The 21,350-nt window shown below is 35.3% G+C and overlaps 2 protein-coding genes across 5 annotated transcripts; both read left to right on the top strand.

Annotated features, from left to right (window-relative positions):
- The first annotated feature begins 448 nt into the window (after positions 1-448).
- LOC142539426 (E3 ubiquitin-protein ligase makorin-like) lies at positions 449-9,786 on the top strand. Of its 4 annotated transcripts, none has more exons than XM_075644867.1 (8): positions 449-611; positions 1,772-1,859; positions 1,938-2,713; positions 2,798-2,867; positions 7,849-7,937; positions 8,041-8,110; positions 8,472-8,547; positions 9,588-9,786. In XM_075644867.1, exons 1-6 carry the CDS (start codon positions 604-606, stop codon positions 8,075-8,077), a joined length of 1,068 nt encoding a protein of 355 aa, XP_075500982.1. In that variant the 5' UTR covers positions 449-603; the 3' UTR covers positions 8,078-8,110; positions 8,472-8,547; positions 9,588-9,786. The 4 variants fall into 4 exon arrangements, with proteins under 4 accessions (XP_075500982.1, XP_075500983.1, XP_075500981.1 ...); XM_075644868.1 differs by having other exon boundaries at positions 8,472-8,553; XM_075644869.1 differs by lacking the exons at positions 8,041-8,110; positions 8,472-8,547; positions 9,588-9,786 and adding an exon at positions 6,750-7,018 and having other exon boundaries at positions 517-611; positions 7,849-7,936.
- Positions 9,787-17,144: 7,358 nt separating this feature from the next.
- On the top strand, positions 17,145-20,590 carry LOC142539425 (FT-interacting protein 1-like). Its single transcript, XM_075644865.1, has one exon. The coding sequence runs from the start codon at positions 17,314-17,316 to the stop codon at positions 20,410-20,412; it is 3,099 nt and encodes a 1,032-aa protein (XP_075500980.1). The 5' UTR covers positions 17,145-17,313; the 3' UTR covers positions 20,413-20,590.
- Positions 20,591-21,350: the final 760 nt, after the last annotated feature.

Below are 21,350 nucleotides of genomic sequence, written 5' to 3'. Positions count from 1 at the left end.
CTAATAAATTATAAAAAAATTCATTTTTTGAAAAATACTTATTTATTTTTAAAAGAATTTGAGATACAAAATAAAATATGATTTTTTAAAAAATATTTTTCATTTTTTTATCGATAATATTTTCACTGAGTTAATATATTAAAATACAAAGATAAATAAATCAATTTAACGACGAAAAATGATATCATCTCAAATGACGTAAACAATTTTTATATAGTACGTTTTTTTATAATAATAATTAAAATTTTAATATATTCATTATATAAAATCAATATTTTTAAATATTTATTCAAATGTTCGTACTAACGCCGAAACTCTCCCCCATTCGGGGTGACATGACACCTACGAGACCTCAAACTAGCAAATGAATTTATTTTATTTTAGATTTTAAAATAAAATTACTTATTAAATTGAACTCTAAAAATATTAATTATAAAAACGATTCTGACATCATCATCAGGTAAAACTGGCGGACAGCGTTCTAATTATAAAGCTCGAATTGCCAATATACCCTAAATTCGCTCCCCATTTCGCTTTTTATTGAGTGGCAGAAGCACTCCTCGGCTAGCCGCGAATTCACTTGGGCGGATTTCACCCAACGCCATGTCAAGGTGATGGATGATTTTGGAAAATCCGATTTTATCATCTAATTATGTTGTGAATATTAATTGATTCGTGTTTTTTTTTTGTTCCCGAGGCGTAAGATCTGTGCTTTTATTTTGTGCCAATCGGTGATTTTGGGATTTCATTCCTTGATTCTTGCGTTGGAATTTATTTTTTACAATCTCTCGGTGTTCGTTTTTCTAATTTATTTGGGATGGAGTTGGGTCAAATTAGAGATGTTAGAGCAGTGTGAAAAGAATTGGAGCATAAGTAGTTTATGAGTTTATGTTTTCAATTGGTCGGGTTGTCGACTTTCTGTGATCAGTTGGGTAAAATTTATTATTCCATCACAGATGGGGAGAGGATTGTAAAATGCTGTTCAAAGAATTAGTTTTGTCAAACGTTATTTACTTGCATGGCTTGGCTGCTTGATTGTCCTCTGATTTCTCACAGTCGGTATTTGGATGGTCTTTTTCCCTAATATATATTTAATTTTTTCTCATTATTTTAATATTACCTATCCGTGTTACTGCTCTAAGTCGAGCTACTCACATGTTCAAGAGATGGGACCAATGTTTTGAAATTTGTTATCGCTAAAGATTTGAAGTTTCATACATTTGTTGCAAAATACCATGGTTTTGAATCAAGATTATTTCGGCAATAGGTTGTTTTACCACTTATATTCTCTTTTGTCTTGTTGCTTATAACAAGAATATTAAATTATGGTTGCATAGTTCTTTTGGAAGACATCCACTCAGTTGTCCTACCAGATTGAATTCTATAATTTTTTTCCTGGAGTTTAGTGCTTAAGAATTCTTTAATTTCTAGTAAAATATCATCACAACAAATTATATTTGTTTTAGTTTGTCTCTTGGAGAGCTTTACTTATTTCTATAATTTTTAATTTATCATTTTACAACAATTATTGCAAAGAAAACATGAATGCATGCGCATTAGTGTGTCTTGGCTAGATAATGTACGTGTTTTTGCTTGGCCTAGGATTTGGGGCACCCATACACCTTAGTATGGCTTGGGCTTTAGTGCCTATCTCTGCATGCTTATGGTTGTCAGTTTTACACCACCTTAATTTGTTAAACAATATATAATTGGTTTATGGACAGGTGTGAACGGAATAAATTGACATGTTTTCTCCTTTTGACTTCTTCAGGGTTCAGTGCAAATTCTTTGCACACGGGGCATGTTTAAAAGGGGAACGTTGTGAGTTTTCACATGATTGGAACACACCTCCGAATAACGTAACTTTCTATCAACCTGCTGGGGCTTAAAGCAATTGTTTATGGTATAATGTTATCCATTTTTCTATGTTATTCCAGATATGTACTTTCTACCAGAAAGGAATGTGTGCATATGGCAGTAGATGTAGATATGAACATGTCAAACCTTCAAGGTCACATTCTTCAGTTCCATCTACTGCAGCAGAACTTTCCTTCTCCGTGGTGCAGCCTTCCGGAACCTCCGGATATGACTCTTATAGTTCCCCAGCCATAATTTCTGAGAATTCAGATGCTAATGGATCTGTCCATCCTTCTTCTAGACCGGCATGGAGGGAAAAATTGGGGCATCAAGATTTACCAGAGAGTGGTCAAGAAGCTAGATCTCTGAAGAGTGTTGATCCAGCTGACCAAGCAATCTGTTCGTTTGCTGCTGCTGGTTCTTGTCCTCGTGGGAATAAATGTCCTCACCTTCATGGTGATCCATGCCCTACCTGTGGCAAGCAGTGCTTGCATCCTTACAGGCCACAAGAAAGAGAAGAACATATGAAAGCATGTGAGAAAATGCAAAAAAACTTGGAAGCATTGAGGCATAGTCAAGAAATAGAATGCAGTGTGTGTCTTGAGCGTGTCCTCTCAAAGCCTATATCTGCAGAAAGAAAATTTGGAATATTATCAGAGTGTGATCATCCATTCTGTATATCATGCATCAGGAATTGGCGTGGTAGTTCTCCTGCATCTGGTTTCGATATTAATGCTGCGCTACGAGCTTGCCCTATATGTCGAAAACTTTCATACTTTGTCATTCCCAGTGTCATTTGGTATTCCTCAAAAGAGGAAAAGCAGGAGATCGTCGATAGCTACAAGCAAAAACTAAAGTAAATCACTTAGCTCCCTCCACTTCCTCCCATCTCTCTCCTATCTCCCTATCCTTCTCTAATTAACAAGTAGTTATCTTCCAGGTCTATTGATTGCAAGCACTTCGACTTTGGTAATGGAACCTGCCCATTTGGGACAAGTTGTTTCTACAAGGTATTTATGGTCTTCTTAAAAAACTACATGTTAGACCAATTCGTTTGATTTTCCTTGTTGGATGGATCGCTGCTTATTAATGGTTATCATGGTAAAACTAAATCCTTCCAACGTTATTTTAACTTCCTTTAGTTTTTCTCTTTCCTAAAAGTTTCTATGGGCCATTGCTTGAAAATAACATATGTTAATTTTCTATTGATTTAATATGTAATTGTTAAGAGGGTTGTATTTAGGCTCTTTTGTTGTCATATATGATACTTAGGAAGATATATAAGCAGCCAATTGAGCCTGACTGTTTGTTGGAGGTTCCTAAAATTCATTTCCCAGGTCCTAGGCAAGAAATAAAGAAGGAAACTTATTTAGAGCTGGCATGTTTGTTATAAGTTATAATCTATGAAACTGGCTGTTGTTCATGCGACTTTTGTTTTCAGCTACTTAAGTTTCCTCGGGATGGAAAAATATTTTGATTTTCTTGAAATAAGCGCAGGTCAGTATTTGGAAATGATCTGGTTGGTGTTTCTTTTTTCTGTTTGAGAAAAGTACCGTGGAAGGATGGCTTTTAATGCACTTGGCTTACATTTACTTGTTTCGAAAAGAGGCAAGAGTATGCTATATTGAGATATACTTTTAGGCATATAAGTAAAAGCCCGCAATGCATCCTCCTAGGCACAATACACGTTTCTTGTGCATATGGTCATTCCAAGGCAAAGCCCTTCATTGAGGCGTGCACCTTGGCCATGAATCCTATGTTTTTGTGCATATTAAAAGTTCAAATTGCATTGAAGCACGCTTCAAATAAAAGAATTATTTATTTCAATTGAAATACAATTTATCAATATTTGATTCAATACTAAATTTTTTTCTTATTATTATTATTGTTCAGTTGTTTGTAAAGTTCACATCAGATGCTTGATGACGTTATTCTTAGTATCTAAACTATTGAATCTTACTTTTTAATGCACCTAGCTTCAATGGGGTGGATGCCTTTGATTGCCCTTTGTGTTTATTAAGGCCCGTGCCTGCTTCTTGCATCTTTAATGATCACGATTTGGTGGCTTCTATCCTATGCATGTGTTTTTAATTTCAGCATTTAATGAAACTGTTGTAAAATTATTGCTTCATTTGTCGTATATCTGTCTAAATGATCACATCTTTAGATTTTCTGTTGAAATGCTTTTGAGAATGTAATTTTTACAATGCAGAGGTATTGCCACATCTGATACGAAGGGAGTATTGTTGTTTGGGTATCTTTATTCTACTTCTTGATCCTTCCTGTTAGCTGTGGCATTCAAGATTTTTATGCCAAAATTTCGCCAAGAATTTTGTTATTTCATCGTCTAAAATCTGTTTCATCGATTTCTTGATGGGAAATGAAATTTTGATTATGTTTGGTTGCTGGTTTATTATCTTGCACCTTTTGGAAATCTTTGTGAGTACCTAATTTTTTATTTGTATGCAACTGATAAGCCTATGGATTTCTTCATTCTGTGATGATAATTATATATGTTTCATATTGATGTAATATTTTCTCCAATACGCTTATTTGAAATTCAAATCATTCTTTTGTAACCATTTGTTAACCTCAATGCTCGTATTTCAGTTACGCATTATTTGAATATGTTTCATGTCAACGCGAACATTCAATGCAATATGCTACTTGATTTTTCTGTCATGGGTTTGAGTCATCTGGAGAGGATTTGGTTCTTCAGATTTGATTCTGATTTAGGAAAGGTGGATAAATTTTTTTGAAGTTATTGTGATCTTAGTAGCTTCTTTCTCGATAATTTTCATGGAAATATTTCACATTTTCATCGATTCAAATTATGTCTCAAAGCATAAACCAAGAATTTCATCATTTGTTTGTAAACCAAAAATTCATGCAATGTCGGTTTATTTTAAATGTTCTGGTAAATATTTGTGAGAATGCTTTCACAAAATTTAAAAAAGATATGTTTTGTATTTTTTTAGAAACTTTATTGTCGAATCCTGAAAAATATTTTTTTTTGAAAAATATCCGTGATAAAGTATGTTTGGATTGAATTCTGTTAATGAGATGATTGAGATGTTTTACAATTTAAAAATGTAATATATTTGATAAAATATAATACAACAATAGAGTATTTTTAAGAAGTGGTCGAAAGCTGAATTATAACTAAATATTATGTCGAGATGTGTAGAACTTGGTTAGAATTTTTTTTTTTGGAGAAGAGTATTGAAAGTGAGGTGGCTGGTGATGATATTTGTTTTTATTCTGGGGCATCAGAAACGGGTTTGGAAAAAGATCAATTTTTGGTGGCCCTTTCTCAAGCTTTTATGCACGGTCTGTGAATTGTCGGTTAGAGGAATCAAGTGATAAAACACTGTAGACATTGTCTTTTGCACAAATAATGTTGAAATGGTGTTGAGAAAGAAGTTCTTAAAGGGGAAAGATCTTTGGGAATGTTTCCAAGCGATATAGAACTTTGGACGTATTATGCTAGTCAAACAGCCTTTAATAGAGGATGAGATTAGATTTTTGCAATCTAGATTTTAAACCATTTTTCTGTGTGTTTTACTTTATGAAATAATTCTAAGGAACTACAATTGTTTTCGGAATTTTTTCCAAGTAATTTCTTTGCTTTACTGTGAAGTATTGCCTTCTCTCTCTCTCTTTAAATTCTTAATAATTGTGATTATTTATTCCAAGAATTGGGCAGCAGGCTTGGTTTTGGATTCCTATATCAAGAATTGAAGTGCTTAATTCGTTATTAGTTATCTGATTTTGAAGTTTATATTGATGTTATTTTGCTACAATGTTTTCTTCCTATCCCCTCTTCGTCTATATCAAAGACTTTACCAGTATGTTGTACTTAGCTTTCTAAAACAGCATTATCACATACATTTAACCATTAGCCTAAGTGCCTAACCAAAATGCGACACAAGTCCAAAATGTTCACTACACACACCTATTAGTAGTCCTGAAATAATGTTCTTGGCCTTCTTGATGATGCATGCAAGTCTTTAATGGTTCAATGCTCATCATGGTTTTTTCATCTCATAAAGCTACAAAAACTGTCCTGTCCCCGTAGATGGTGTGAATTTGTGGACAATTAGTCAAGCTACCTTTTGGGAATGCCCATGGCCTTCCCTGTTATCATTTCATCTTTTGTTTGCAAACCATATTAAGAAACTCCCCAATCTTTGCAGATCCCATTTCGAGTTGAACCATTAACAGGCTTTATGCAGAAATGACATTTTTTTGTTATAGTGTATTCGTAAATAGATAATTTATTGATATTGATGTTAGAGAGTGAAAGACATGACATGGCCATGAACCGAAATAATTGTGGAAAAAATTATCATGGTTCACATGTACATTTGGAATTATATTTTTCCACATTTAAAATAAATTGCAGCAGTCCCTGAAGCTTAAATTTCACAAGTTTCATCATTCACCTTAAATATTAATTGTTGAAGTCTCTAAACCTTAAACACTAGCATATTCTGAGGCCGGAAAGTTGTAGAGATCATTGATTTTATATTTTGTTGGATTATTTTGTGAAAAGTGAAGTTGGTGAGTTCGGGCTTGATCATCCTGAAAAATGTCAAGTGATACTCTTTATATTATTGATAGTAATTGACACTAATTTATGTCAGGGAATCAAATTCCTATTATAGACAATGCGATGGCTAGGGGTAGAGACTATTGTATTAGTGTTGGATACTTAAAATCCAAATTTAACATCTGAATTGGTATCTCTCTGAATCTAAGGCAAAAAATTTTGTATTCATTTGATTGATGGCTTTTGAAAATTGTGGGGAACTTTTAGTGCACACTTCTTCTCTTATTGTAAACTTGGTTGGCTTATTATTCCAATGACGCATCAGTTTGTTGTGTTCCAGCATACCGTCAAGTTTGGCTCAATTTTACGGAATGCTACATTCGAACCTTATTTAAACAGATCAAGATTTCGGGACATAGATGAAGTTCAATCGGGCTCTGACATCTCAGCTACAAATGGCTTACTTGAGCAATTTTATGGGCTCCACTTTCCTGAAAATGGGGAATTGGATAATGATACTATTGAAGATTTAAACAATATAGTGGCAGAGATGAGCGCGATGTTACCTTTCCTGCGGGATAATTGATGCGAGTGACTATAGTAATGAAAGTATTAGTGCTCCTTCGGCTGTTATATTTTATTTAGTTGTGAAAAACGTGATCAAGTAATTAATATTCAACAGAATTTTGCAGTGTAAACTTGTGTACCATTTCATGAGTATAAATTTGTGACTAGAAAATAAATTAAGTACTGATATTGGGACCTGATGCTGGACTATTTTGGCTGATGATATTAGAGTGCTCCATGCTGGCTTTGTTCTGCTTTGGATATATTTATGGATGTGTCGAGTTCCAATTCTTGAATGCATTTATTTCACATTTAATTGTGGCAATTAGTTGTGATGTTTGCAGCAAATTTATTGATGCCATGATATGCTATGCCTTCACATGTGATTGAGGATTTGTTCGGGTTTGTGTAAATTACGTCGTTTTGGTTGCAATTGTGTTTTACGAGTGAAATAATGCCGCAAGGTTAGTGTATTGATGAGTATCAACTACCTTGAAAATTAGTTTGGTCAAGCTGCAATTCAGGGAATCAATACAACATTATTTGACTTTCTTGTTTGCTTCTTGGCACAATAGCCATTAGTTAAAATTTGGGCTGTCCTGTCAATTTTATATTGTTGGTGCTAGGATAAATATTAGTTCGCGACAACAAAAGACCCGGACGTGTAATTGGCACAAATTGCGGATGTAACATATGTGTTTTGCATTTATAATGATGGTAGTTTGCTTATAAGCTCTATTCTTTATCTGATCCGTGTATATTTATGACTAACAATTATTTTACTACTAAGTGCTTCATTCCTCACATGGATGCAAATCTTTTATGAATCCCTGAGTTTTTAGCAATTTTTCATGTGGATTCCATTTTTACAGCATGCATATCGAGACGGTACACTCGAGGAAGTGGTTCTTCGCCATCTTGGGGATGAAGATGGAAATACAGTGATTGTTAAAGATATTAGGTCACCTTTGTCCAATTATTTTTTCTATAATGTTTACCAAATTTTGTTCATACATTTTTTCTGTAGTAATTTGTGTTTTATTTACGAATTATAATGTTTTCAGACTCTCCGATTTTCTTAGTGACTTGCATTTAAGGTGATTAGAACTTTGAAGATATCACGGAGTTTTTCAGGTATGAATCTTTTCTCCCCCACTTCTATGATCATCCTAATTTGTATCTATGATTTTGTGTCTTCAACAGTGTTCTATTTTTAGGCAACAATAAATGCTGTTTCAAGTGATATGTTGTTCTTATGGATTTTCTTTATTTTCCGTTCACTCATTTGAAACAAGGACAAATTATATTTATGATAAGTCACTTACTATGAACAATTTACAGAAATCTTTGCTATTCTTATCATCAAGGTGCTTTTGGTTCAAGTTTTTTTATGATGCGACTTTTAAGCTTGTGTTTAATTCATCATGACATCGAATTACTGACCATGTAATTACATTGTGTTCCGTTTATTCATTTACTGATCCTGCACATGCAGGATTTGGTAGCATACCGTTGTATGCCATCTGATTGAAATCTCGAAGACTAATGGATGAAAAATGATTTTATCTGAGGTAAGCGTAACTTTCTGAACCTTTAGAATTATGTTTCGATATCCCATTCATCTTGGATGTTTCAACTCGTTATTGTAAGATCCTTGCATCTGCCCACATTCTTACCCAATTATGAATATTCATTTCAGCTTCTTGTTATAATTGAGAAGTTTGACTAAATTGTCCATAGAGATCTACTATTCCCAAAAAAAAAATGGGTATCCAGACAGGAAAATCTGTAGCAGATTAGGTTAAATTGATCATTCGGAAATGCTATCTGAATTTCAAAGTGAGGGTTTTGTATGAATCTTGGTTATCCATGCGCCGCGCCCTTTGCTATGAAATTCAGTGGCTATTTTCTCAGTTTATTCTTAAGAGCTACCTTATTTATTATGTTGTGACAAAAAACTGGATCAATATCTGTCATCATAGACTTTCCGCAGTTACTCTTCTATTAAACTTAGTACACATTGATGACATGGTGGATACCTCGAGCAGTGGTTGTCTTGTAGGAACTTGACTCCGAATCATTGGCCTGTGGACGGGTTTCGGTTTTGGCTAGGTTATCCAGAGTTAGCTTATGAAAGTCGTGTCTGTGGCTATAATTGTTGTGGTTGAGAAAATGGGGTAAGATGAGGTGCTTTGATTCTAAAACTTCCACCACCGCTCCAACTTCCATCTTGCATGAACCAATCATCTGAATGCCTTAAACTTCCGTCGTAATTGTCTGGAACTCCTTTGATACTTCGTGGACTGTTTGAAATCCTCTTAGCCATGAAAAATGCTTTGATCAAACATCACAAACCAAGTTTGTTTCCTACTTAAGGATACCGTGTAAAAAATGGTCTTTTTGAGCTCTGACATAAGATTGTTGGCTGCTTAAGCCACCATATCTATCTTTTTTCGTCTTTAAACTCGATACCTTCAGAAACTTCAGTAATGACTTGATATCTGCATTTTCTCCACGGTTCTCGTCGTTTTCTAATTAAATTTGGGATACAAAAAATTGACATGTTCCTTGTAATGCATAACTCACAATTTTTCCTTCTCGACAATTTCAGATACTACATTTTCCCTTAATGCAATGCAAGCACTGGATTCAAGATTAGAGACTGCAAGGCATGTCAACCACATTATACAAATAATTTGGATTGTATTCAAGAAAGAGATCTTATGCATACAATGTATATTGATAAATTGGTTCAAATTTTATACCAACTGCGTATGAATGTAATTGAAAGAGAAAGGATATGCAATAAATTCTGTCGTCGAACCTGGGTCAATTGTAAATTTGAGGCACGGCGTCGTGTTGTTTCAAATTTGCACTGGGGGGCTAGGTTGATCAATTAGCTCATTGGTGGATAAATAGGTTTTCTGGGGAGTTGAGGTCTTGTATTCGAGTCCCTTTAAATGCCTACATGTAAAATATTTATATTGGATTTTGTTGAACATTGAAAAAATATTGTTGCGGCATGTTCCCCTGTAGAGTACGTCAACATATGAAACACTGCGCTGGATTCATATAATGTGGATTGTAGAGGTTTTAACTCGAGATTCTCGTTCCAATCTACACAGTAGAGATGGTATGCAAAGATGGATCTAGAATTATTGTTTTTTGAATGGAACTAGGATTATTGTTTTTTGAGTTGGGGGAGGAGTTGGTTACAATCGAGTCTCGAACCTGAGCCGCTAAATGCGCGCTCTTAATGTTGAGTTATAAATTACGTACAAATATGAATTTAGGACCTTGTTTGTACGTGTGTGTGTGTGTGTGTATATTAAAAACATTATATTGTCAAGGTTTAGGTAATTAGGTTGTTTATGATTATTTATCAACTAATTATGACCGTAAAATACCAATGGACTCACAAGCTGAATTATTCAAGGGTTAGGAAAATCCCAACCCTTGATTTTGGCCATCCCTTTATAAACTTGTTTCAATGTATTACACTTTACAATTTTAGTTGCTGAACTTAAATTTGGTGGTTGAAGTAAAATTATATTTTTGGGTAAATTTAAGTTCAGATTAATATATCTAAATACATAAATTAAACTTTATTAAATTGTTTATGGTGAAATGATATATTGCAAAATAATAACATTTTTTGATAAATTCTGAATTGAATTAGTATTCTTAAATATTTAAATAAAACGTTGGTTACTTTGTTGGAGTAAAATAATATATTTTAAGAATATGTTTTTTGTGAGATAATCTTACGAATCTATATATTTGAGATAGGTCGATCTGAATACAATAAAAATAATATTTTTGTGATACAGTCGGACATAATATTTTTGAAATAAAAAATAATATTTTTCATGAGTTTGGTCAGATCGGAGATCTCTCTCACAAAAATAACAAACTAGATGGTTAACACAAAAGTTTTTGTGATATTTTAAATAGTCAAACTGTTGAATGAATTAAGTTAAATGGATAGATAGTAAATAAGTGAGGCCGTTGATTAAAGTTATACATGGAACAAAAAATTGGTGGCATTAAATAATTTCGTTCCAAATGAATAAATTGTAGAGATTAATGATCTTCATTAAGGCAAAGAATCTTGGCACGTTCAAAGACAATTGTGAACTTTATAAATTAAGCATATAGATATATGGAGTTTGTGATGGATCCAACCCATCTCCACTCCGAATTATATGGAAACTGATACCCAGGGATGAACCCATCAAGATCCGGCCCAAATTCCCGGCCATCATTAAGGCCCACAGGTGAATGGCCCATGACAAGCCCAGGTATTCTCCTATAAATACCAGGTTGGAGCGTATGATTAGGAGATTCAATATATTGTTTTCAGCAGCACCCTTAGCTGCTCCCCCTATATCCTCAGTCACTGACTTGAGCGTCGCAGGGGCTACGCCAGGACACCCTCATGGCCCCCTTTAACGGTCTTTTTCGTGATTTCAGGCTCAGGATAATTTCAAAACCCTGCGTCTGTACTAGTGACACTTGTTGGGAGCGGACCCTAAATTTCCCGTGAGTATCAGAAACCAATGTAAATATAGGATTCTTGGAGTTTAAAACAAGAAAACAAAAGGTATAGAGCTTGAATGATACTACTTAAAGGTTGAAAATGTTAACTGAAATTTGATAACAAGTGATCCAATGAGTGGTTAGTGAACCACTCAGGTTAAACCATGAGGCATTTTGTCACTCTTGTGCTAAAGAATGCAACAATCTATATGGTACAATAGGTATGGCACGACGTGGTGATAATCGGAGCTTATGTACTCCACATGAATTCCACTTTCATTCGAGGGTCTAGTTATTGATTCGAAAAATCATTGGATAGATCCAGAGCTGTGCTCCACATGCATTGCTGTGATTTATTAGGCATTTTCTGGCCTTGTTTCTGACTGTCTGTAAAATCTTGTAAGCAGACATTTTTCTACTGTTGTTGCTTTTTTATTGTTGGAGTGATTGCTATAATTCAGCTCGTGGCACTCAGCTGAATGGAGTTTTGTGATTATGAGACAAGCTAGTTTAGGTGTCATTTTTAGGCCGAAATCTATTGCTTTTATTGTGTGTGACACCGAAGTACGTTGCCAAATTCGGAAGAGAACGAGATTAAAAAACTTGACTGGTTTTGTTTGAATTGCCATGGCAGATTACGGAAGTCAGTAATAGAAACTTGTATTTTATTTCATGTCAACCGATGTTTATACAAGCATGCATGATGCATCCAATCTGGATAACAACATCACCAAACAAGAATTACAAAATTTGAAAAAAGATAAAAGACCACAAAATAAATGGATTATCTACGGCATGAGAAAACAATTAAAGAGGTTCAAGAAAAAAAAATTTATCTTGAAAAAGCAATTGTTTCTGGAGGCTGAAACTGAGAAGTTGGAACTGGAGCTGGTGAATAAGTCTGAGGAAGTTGATGAGCTGCTGTCTGGACTTCCGGAATAGAAGCTAGAAGTAGAGAATGCAAAGGATTTGCGAGAACATTTACGTAAGAAATTGGATATCAAGCCTCAAAGATGACGGATAACGAACAGGTTGTGAATAAGTATGTGAAGGAGAATAGTCTTCTCACATCCAAAGTAGGGAGTTTGGTGAATTGTGTTGATGAACTGAAGAAAGAACTTCCGGAGAAAAATAATGATTTGGAGGAGGCAAAAAAGGTGCATCCACAGTTGCTCCTACCGATTGATTAACTTGGTTTCGAAAGGGCAAATATGAGGAGGTTTACTCCTTTTGATCCTCTAGTTTTATGGTACCAATCTATGCATATAAGATGTATTTGGCTTTCTTTCTGCATACATAATAAAGTAATAACAGGAGAAACACATAAATGTCCTAAACATAATATAGGTTGATTGGCCTCCAATAGAAAGGCATGGAATGCAAGCAATGCAAGAAGGTTTATGATGCTGTTCTCCCTAATAGAGAAGAAAATGCCTATGGGAACCAGAAAAATATAAGCTGAGAGCACCACAATGAAGTTTCAAGACATCGATACAGGTATGCACCTCATTCGACTCCTGAAGGATTTTGGAATATCAGATTTGAATCTGAAATGTAAGTTCATTTGCTTTTTAATCTAGATGTAGTATCCATTTTCATAGCAATTAAAAATAAAATCTTTTAATCAAGAAACTGGCAACCTTTATAGAATTTGGAGGAAGCATTACTATATTTCATTGTTCTTCCCTACATCAGTTTGAACTAAACATTTACCAGTATACAAAACTCAAGATAAGAGTTGCAGGTATGCATAAGGAGGAAATGCAAATACTTACAGACACCGATTCTCCGAGCTAGTTCTCAAAATAATCTTTGCATGAATGCATAACCAAATGCCATTGATGCAATCAAACACATGTTTGAAATATGTTAGATATTAATACAATGTTTCTTGTAGAATGTTCCAACATGCTATATGATGTTCACCTTAAGCCAATACACAAAGAGAAGTAAACAGTGAATGAAAATTCCTTATAGTCAAGGAGCCTATAATGGATGTGGATCACTCAAATAGGTTAGTTAGATTTAAGGATTTATATTTAATGTTAAGGAACTTAATGATTTTCTGAGTTTATAATCATAATTATGAGCTAAATATTTAAGTTTGCATGAAAAATTATTAAACTTTCTCATTTTTGAAAATGTTCTATAAAGTCCTATATACACAATATGTTATTTGATATTTCTTCTCCATGAACGAATAATGGTCAAATTATTTAGGAGGATCATATAATTATCTCCAAAATATTTCAAGTTGATCATGTATGATTTACATGGTGATTCGTTCGATCATCAAATATTGGCTTTTAATTCACATATGCATTCTAGCCGACACAGATATTTGTTTCCAATCTTTGACATGAGCGTCGAATGGATTTTATGTTGGAGTAGGTGCCCGGCAAGCCAACTTGTGGCTCGAGCTTTATTGACTCTAATGTAAAACAATCTTTATTTTAATAATATTTTACGATTTTATTCGATTATGACATTATACTTTATCTGTATACCCATGCAAACTGCATAGATAAAGTCCTTGAATATACAATAGGTATCATGAGGTCTGCGATATTCTAAACAGGTTCCTAGTCGATTTAGCCGCCTAAAACGAGGATAAAAGTTGTTCGAGCTCGAGACTAGCATTTGTGGTGTAAATGCCTCATTGGCAAGGGCATGGAGATGTCCATTCACGCAGATGGGTGATCATAAAATGATACACTGAACAACCCTCCCTCGGACTGTCCAAGTGGTTCTCACTTATCGAGTGGAATAGTCCGCGGTTATGGTTGTACACCATTAGTCCTTTGACCCGGGACAATGTAGATGCTATAAGTACTAGCATGCACTTTGATCCGTTTACCGACTCCATCTAGGGTCATCAGGTGGCGAGGTTGGGTGTAGTTTCGAAATACGTAGGAACAAATGCATTGTAGTCGGGGATTCACCGTTCGCCTATGGGTGAAGATATTCTATGTGATCTGATGAGTTAATAGTGCAAGGGGTCTCTGGCCAGAGCAAGATATGTGCTTTAGGGAAAGGTGTTTTCCTAGTTGCACATACCATGCCACTATTAGTACTCAAAGATAAATCACATCGTTATCGAATTCATATGCAAATCTCGATATACCAATGGTTGCAGATTCGATCGGGATATATGTGTTGAAGGGACCGTACTGTACGCTAACCATGACTAAAGGTTCTTGCAGGCACTATCACTGATACCTAGGGGATCATGGGGCGATACTACTAGACGCTTTTACCATGATCCGATGGGTGCAATCAGAAATGAGTTCTGACATTTTTGATCAAAGAGTTGATGAAAAGAATGAGGTTAACTAGGGTAAACCCGAATAAGAATAAATGTTATTTTGAATCACATGGAGATGTGAACCCACGACTAGCTGTATCCCTGAACAATTGAAGGTCATACAAGTATCAGATTCTGTGTTCCCGTTGAGATAGTCAAACTTCAAGGAGTTGGAATTTGGCGACTATAGTTTGATGGAGATCAAACAGGAAGCTTATAAAGGAGTTTATAAGCTGATTCCGTACGATGGAAGAAATAGAAGTTAGCATGATTGCTAAATAAGGAAGTGGAGTGGAACTGCCTGTTTTGTGAAGGAGTTCACTAAAACTGGCAGCTGCCAAATATGGTAACTGCCATATATGGTAAGTTCTAAATTTGGTAAATGAAAATTTTGATCTTCGAAATTTTCGATTTTCTTTATATTAACAAGATTTGTATCCTTGGTACATCGGCGCTCTCGGATCGTCGATCGGGGTTATAATAAGTTCGGAATCAATTTTTTAGTGAATTTATAATTTACTAATTAAATGATTATGCTAGTAGTTGTGACTATTAATATGCACAAATTCTCATAAATATTCTAGAAGAGTCTAGAATTAAATTAACCAAGGTGTTAGTTAATAAATTAAATAATTATTATTTAATTTAATATATATATACATGTATATATTTTATATAGTGATAAAAAATATGTGTATATGATATTATTATATCATGTATTATTAAAGGTTAATAAGTACATTATATATTAATTATATGTGATTTTAAATATAATGAAATTATTAGAGTTGTGGGAGAGATACTTCTAATTAGATTAGGAGTCTCAGTCAATAAATACACCATTACGACTCATTTTTGGTGATGAAAATTTGCACACAAAACAAATCAAAATCCTTCTTTTTTCTCCCTCGAAACCCACGACCACTTCAAAAGGATTGTTGGAAGAATTTTAATTTTTTGGCCACAAAAGCAAATTAGATTTGGTTGATTAAAGGTTTGATTAATGATTAAGAATAATTAATCACAAGAAATCATGATTTAGAATCATGATCTCTCGGCCATCAAAAATATTTGAATATGGATTTCGGCCAAGTGGTTTCTTCCATCGCCGCGCCACCGTCGCTGCACCGTCTCCGGATTTTGAAAATTCGGAGGCTACAGTCTCAACGCATAAATCATTTGGATTTTCTAGTGCAAACCAAACGAGGAAGACAGTCTTCGATCGTGGACCTAATTAAGCGATTAAAGTTGAAGAGCCGTTCGTAGGGATTTACAAGAAGGGCTGTATCCGCCTCAAACCGGAATAATTTGGAGTCCAGCGTTTAGAATGCAAAGGTATAATTCTAAACGGCCTATGAATGTTTTTAAACATACACACGACGTCCAAGAACAAAATTTTTAAAATTCCGCTGCATCTTGGGTGTGAGAATACGATGTCCCAACATTTTATTGAACATCTGATCAAGTTCCTTTAATGTGTTTCTTCTGACCATCAGACTACGATTGCCTGACAACCGTTGGAGAAAGATAATTGCAGCAAAGAAAATTACGTTGCCAAAAAATTTATTTATTGCAAATATATAATTAATATTGCATAGTTAGGAGATTGCATATATTTTTTAATTATTAATGATTATATATTAAATTATGTTGCATTCTTCTTTTTTCTCAAAAAACCAAGTTTATATTATTTATTTAATTGTACGCAAGCAAATTATGGTTTATTTTTTTACTTGTCTAACTGAGGGCAGTAAATATAATTCTACTTATAAAAAATTAATCACAGAATTTGCTACTTGACAATACAGTATTTGCCAGTATAATCACATGAAAATTCGATCGGAATGTACTGAAGAACAAGAAATTAAAGGCATCATTAAACTTGATAATCACTTTTGCTTTTACATGCATGGCTACTCTCATTCCCTATTGCTTTTCCCATATAAAAAGGTAGCTGCATTCAGAAGAACAGAATGTCCTCAAAAAAGCAACAAAATCCCCATTACTTCTTTAGTATATATGCTTCATGCTGACTAACTGGATATAGAAACAAGAGAAGGTATAACTTGATCGAAAATCGATTTCATACGGGGATCGATAATGGCAGATCGAAAAGTAGGGAAACGAGCAATAATTCAGCAAGATTATGAATTACATATGTGTGAATAATTATTTAAACTTCAAAAAATTGAAGGCAGACTTACAAACGGTGTTCGAAAAATTTCGAGACGGTAACAATAAACCCAAAGCATTACTTTTTTGGCGTATCACATGGATTCATGACTCTTTTTATAACTTTAGCATTGAGGATTATACCTTCCTCCAATTTTGTCTTGGAGCTAAGCTTATTCAGCAAAAAAATTCTTTCCTTACTTGTCAAGAAGACATATTTGTTCTTTGGGCTAATGCTTTTTTTTAACATGAATTGCTTTTGCTTGCTAATTGAGTTAACGGTTTCTTGAAGGAGCCTGTTACTTGTAATCAGAGAAAGAGGATGAAATTAGTGGTAGAAGTAATAGATGCACATGATCTTATTCCAAAAGATGGAGCAGGATCATCAAGTCCATATGTAGAAGTTGATTTTGAAAATCAAACTAGCCGAACCAAAACGATCCCAAAAAACCTCCACCCCATTTGGAATCAGAGAATTTTCTTTGATTTTGATAAAACCAAAAGCTACCATCACAAATTTATTGAAGTTTCTGTGTATAATGAGAAAAGACCAGTTCCAGGCAGAAATTTTCTTGGAAGAGTCAGAATCCGTTGTTTAAATATTGTTAGGCAAGGAGAGGAAGTTTACCAAAGTTTCAAGTTGGAAAACAAGTCTTTTCTTTCATCTGTTAAAGGTGAAATTGGCCTCAAAATTTATACCTTACCCATTTCAGAGACCACGAACCTTATAAATACCTGCCCTTGTCTTCCTCGTCCTTCAAGCCCAGCTTCCAAAGATTTTTCCGTATCAGAAAAAACAGAAACCCTCAGCTCTTCACTTGACTTACCTGAGCTTACCATCGAACATACGGCTACTGAAGGCAGCAGCTATGTTTTAACAGAGGAACCTAAGAAATTTATTGAAGAGAGCACTGATATTAGACCAGAAACTACTGATTGGATTCAAAAGCATCAAGTTATGCAGCAGCCAGCCTTCTCATTGCGGAAAAGATCACCGAAAGAAGGCGAATCAACTATGCATCATCATCAAGTTAATCAACAAGCTCACCATCTTGGTCATGACGAAGATGAGTATGAGATGAAAGAAGCAAATCCCAATCTTGGTGAGCGTTGGACAGTTGGCGGATCATATGGTGGAAGAGGGTGGATGAGTGGTGAAAGAATGACAAACACATTTGATCTTGTTGAGCAGATGTTTTATCTTTATGTTAGAGTAGTCAAGGCCAAAGATCTTCCAGCTAGCTCCATTACTGCTAGTTGTGACCCTTACGTGGAAGTGAAACTTGGTAACTATAAAGGAAGAACAAAACATTTCGAAAAGAAGATGAATCCTGAATGGAACCAAGTATTTTCTTTCTCTAAGGAGCGGATCCAGTCATCGAATTTGGAGGTTTTTGTGAAGGATAAAGAGATGGTGGGAAGAGATGATTATCTTGGAAGGGTGGTTTTCGATTTGAATGAGATTCCAACAAGGGTTCCACCTGATAGCCCTCTCGCTCCTCAGTGGTATAGACTTGAGGACCGGCGTGGAGAAGGGAAAGTGAGGGGAGAAATCATGGTTGCTGTTTGGATGGGGACTCAAGCTGATGAAGCATTTACAGAATCTTGGCATGCTGATGCTGCATCTGTTCATGGAGAGGGAGTTTTCAACATTAGGTCCAAGGTATACGTCTCTCCAAAACTTTGGTACTTAAGAGTGAGTGTAATTGAAGCTCAGGATGTCGTTCCAAACGACAGGAGTCGTCTCCCAGAGGTCTTCGTGAAAGTCCAGGTTGGTAGTCAAGTGCTCAAAACCGTGATATGCCCAGCTCGTACGGCGAATCCTATGTGGAACGAAGATTTAGTTTTTGTAGCTGCTGAGCCATTTGAAGAGCAGCTTCTTCTGACCGTGGAGGATCAGGTACACTCCTCGAAAGACGATGTGTTGGGAAGAATAAGTCTTCCTCTCAGCACGGTTGAGAAGAGACTGGATCACCGACCTGTGCATTCTCGTTGGTTCAACCTCGAAAAGTACGGGTTTGGTTCGATAGAAGCTGATAGGAGGAATGAACTTAAATTTTCAAGCAGAATACACTTAATGATGTGCCTTGAAGGTGGATATCATGTACTGGATGAATCAACGATGTGCATAAGCGATCAACGGCCAACAGCAAAACAGCTTTGGAAGCCTCCTGTTGGAATACTTGAAGTAGGAATATTAAATGCACAAGGGCTTCTCCCGATGAAGATGAAGGATGGTAGGGGAAGCACAGATGCCTATTGTGTAGCCAAATATGGGCAAAAATGGGTTCGAACAAGGACCATTCTCAGCAATTTCAGCCCAAAATGGAACGAGCAATACACATGGGAAGTCTATGATCCATGCACGGTCATAACATTGGGAGTCTTTGACAATTGCCACTTAGGAACCGAGAAGCCAGGTGCATCTGGTGCAGCACGCGACTCACGAATCGGGAAGGTTCGTATAAGATTATCCACCCTTGAAGCTCACCGTACCTACACAAGTTCCTACCCTCTTCTTGTTTTACACCCTACAGGGGTCAAGAAAATGGGTGAACTCCAACTAGCAGTTAGATTCACCAGCCTCTCCTTATCCCACATGATATACATTTACGGCCACCCTTTACTCCCAAAAATGCATTACATGCATCCCTTCACCGTAAAACAAGTTGAAAATTTGAGATTCCAAGCCATGAATATCGTAGCCACGAGGCTTAGTCGTGCTGAACCACCTCTCAGAAAAGAGGTAGTCGAGTACATGCTAGATGTCGATTCCCACATGTGGAGTATGAGACGAAGCAAAGCAAATTTCTTTCGAGTCATGGCACTTCTATCCGGTATCATGTCCACAAACCATTGGTTTGGCGATGTTTGCCAATGGAAGAACCCCATCACCTCAGTCCTAGTCCATGTTCTGTTTCTGATACTGATCTGGTATCCTGAGTTGATACTTCCAACACTCTTTTTATACATGTTCCTTATAGGGATATGGAACTACAGGTACCGACCAAAGCATCCGCCCCATATGGATACAAAACTTTCATGGGCAGAAGCAGCCTATCCAGATGAACTGGATGAAGAGTTTGACACATTCCCTACTTCTAGACCACAAGACGCAGTTCGAATGAGGTACGATAGGCTAAGAAGCGTCGCGGGCAGGATTCAGACGGTGGTGGGAGACATTGCAACACAAGGGGAGAGATTCCAGTCTCTTTTAAGCTGGAGGGATCCAAGAGCCACAAGTCTATTCATAGTGTTCTGTCTTTGTGCAGCTGTTGTTCTCTATGTGACTCCATTTCGAGTGGTGAGCCTCGTTTCAGGGTTGTACGTACTCCGGCACCCGAGGTTTCGGAGCAAGCTACCGTCCGTCCCTAGTAATTTCTTCAAGAGACTGGCTGCTCAGACTGATAGCATGCTGTGATGCACCTTTGGCAAAATTTATTTCATAATTTATCATGTCATTTCAAGTTTGGTTTAGTAAATGGAATAATGCGTTCTTCTAGTTTGTTTGGCCTCATTGTACTATCAATAAATCGAACTATGTGATATTTCTGTATTGTTACATTAGTCCAGCAGAAATACTCATTATCTTACTTGCTTTGCTCAATCTTTCTAATATGAGACTATTTTAATAAATCTTCCATAGATGTCATATCTAATAATATCACTTTGTCAAATTCTTGAAATAAAATATTTCTTTATATTTCGAATTTATAAAATCTATAGAATAAATAAATTTTTATTTTATGTAATAAATCAAAATGTTTTGTAATTAAAAAAAAAAAGCTAGAAAAAAGAGAGGGGGTTGATAAGTTTTCAGGCCTTTTTAACCGTTTACAGCACATTTTTTAATACTTTAATAAAAAAAAGTAAAAAAAATTTTGACAAAATAACGTGTCTCGCCTCTTCAAATTTTTTTTTTCAAAAATGCAAGTCACGCCATCTCACTTGTCTAATTTTTTTTTTAAAAAAAAGCAAGTCGCGCCATCTCATATGGCGTGACTTGGTAATAAATTTTTTTTAAAAGTAAGTCACGCCTTGCTTAATTATTATTATTTTTAAATAATTGATGGACGATCGTTTTGAGGAACCCTGTCATGTGACAAGCTGACGACCTACTACAGTCAATAATACATGCATATTTCTTCTTTTACAAAGAAGACGTTAAATTTTTTTTAAAAGTGATGTGATATAACACTGATCAATACTAACATGGCGTGTTAAAGTGATGTGATGTATCACTGATCAATATTACATGACGTGTTTTTTATCTGAAAATTTGCTTATATATCATTTGCCCTCGTTTCAAATGTATTATTGTTGTGCCTTTATCATTCTTCATTTCTCTAGATTTAAATG

The sequence above is a fragment of the Primulina tabacum genome, chromosome 3 (assembly GCF_025594145.1).
Source record: "Primulina tabacum isolate GXHZ01 chromosome 3, ASM2559414v2, whole genome shotgun sequence".
In the NCBI taxonomy this organism is placed as follows: Eukaryota; Viridiplantae; Streptophyta; class Magnoliopsida; order Lamiales; family Gesneriaceae; genus Primulina; species Primulina tabacum.
Note: the sequence above shows the minus strand (reverse complement) of the source record. Positions and strands in the feature narration are given on the sequence as shown.

What these genes read in the sequence shown, in the direction of transcription:
- LOC142539426 (XM_075644869.1), top strand. An exon ending in AGCTACAAGCAAAAACTAAA is followed by an intron (nt 2,714 to 2,797) that starts GTAAATCACTTA and finishes GTTATCTTCCAG; the next exon opens with GTCTATTGATTGCAAGCACT. An exon ending in GGACAAGTTGTTTCTACAAG is followed by an intron (nt 2,868 to 6,749) that starts GTATTTATGGTC and finishes GTTGTGTTCCAG; the next exon opens with CATACCGTCAAGTTTGGCTC.
- LOC142539425 (XM_075644865.1), top strand. Translation starts at nt 17,314, where the DNA reads ATGAAATTAGTGGTAGAAGTAATAGATGCACATGATCTTATTCCAAAA.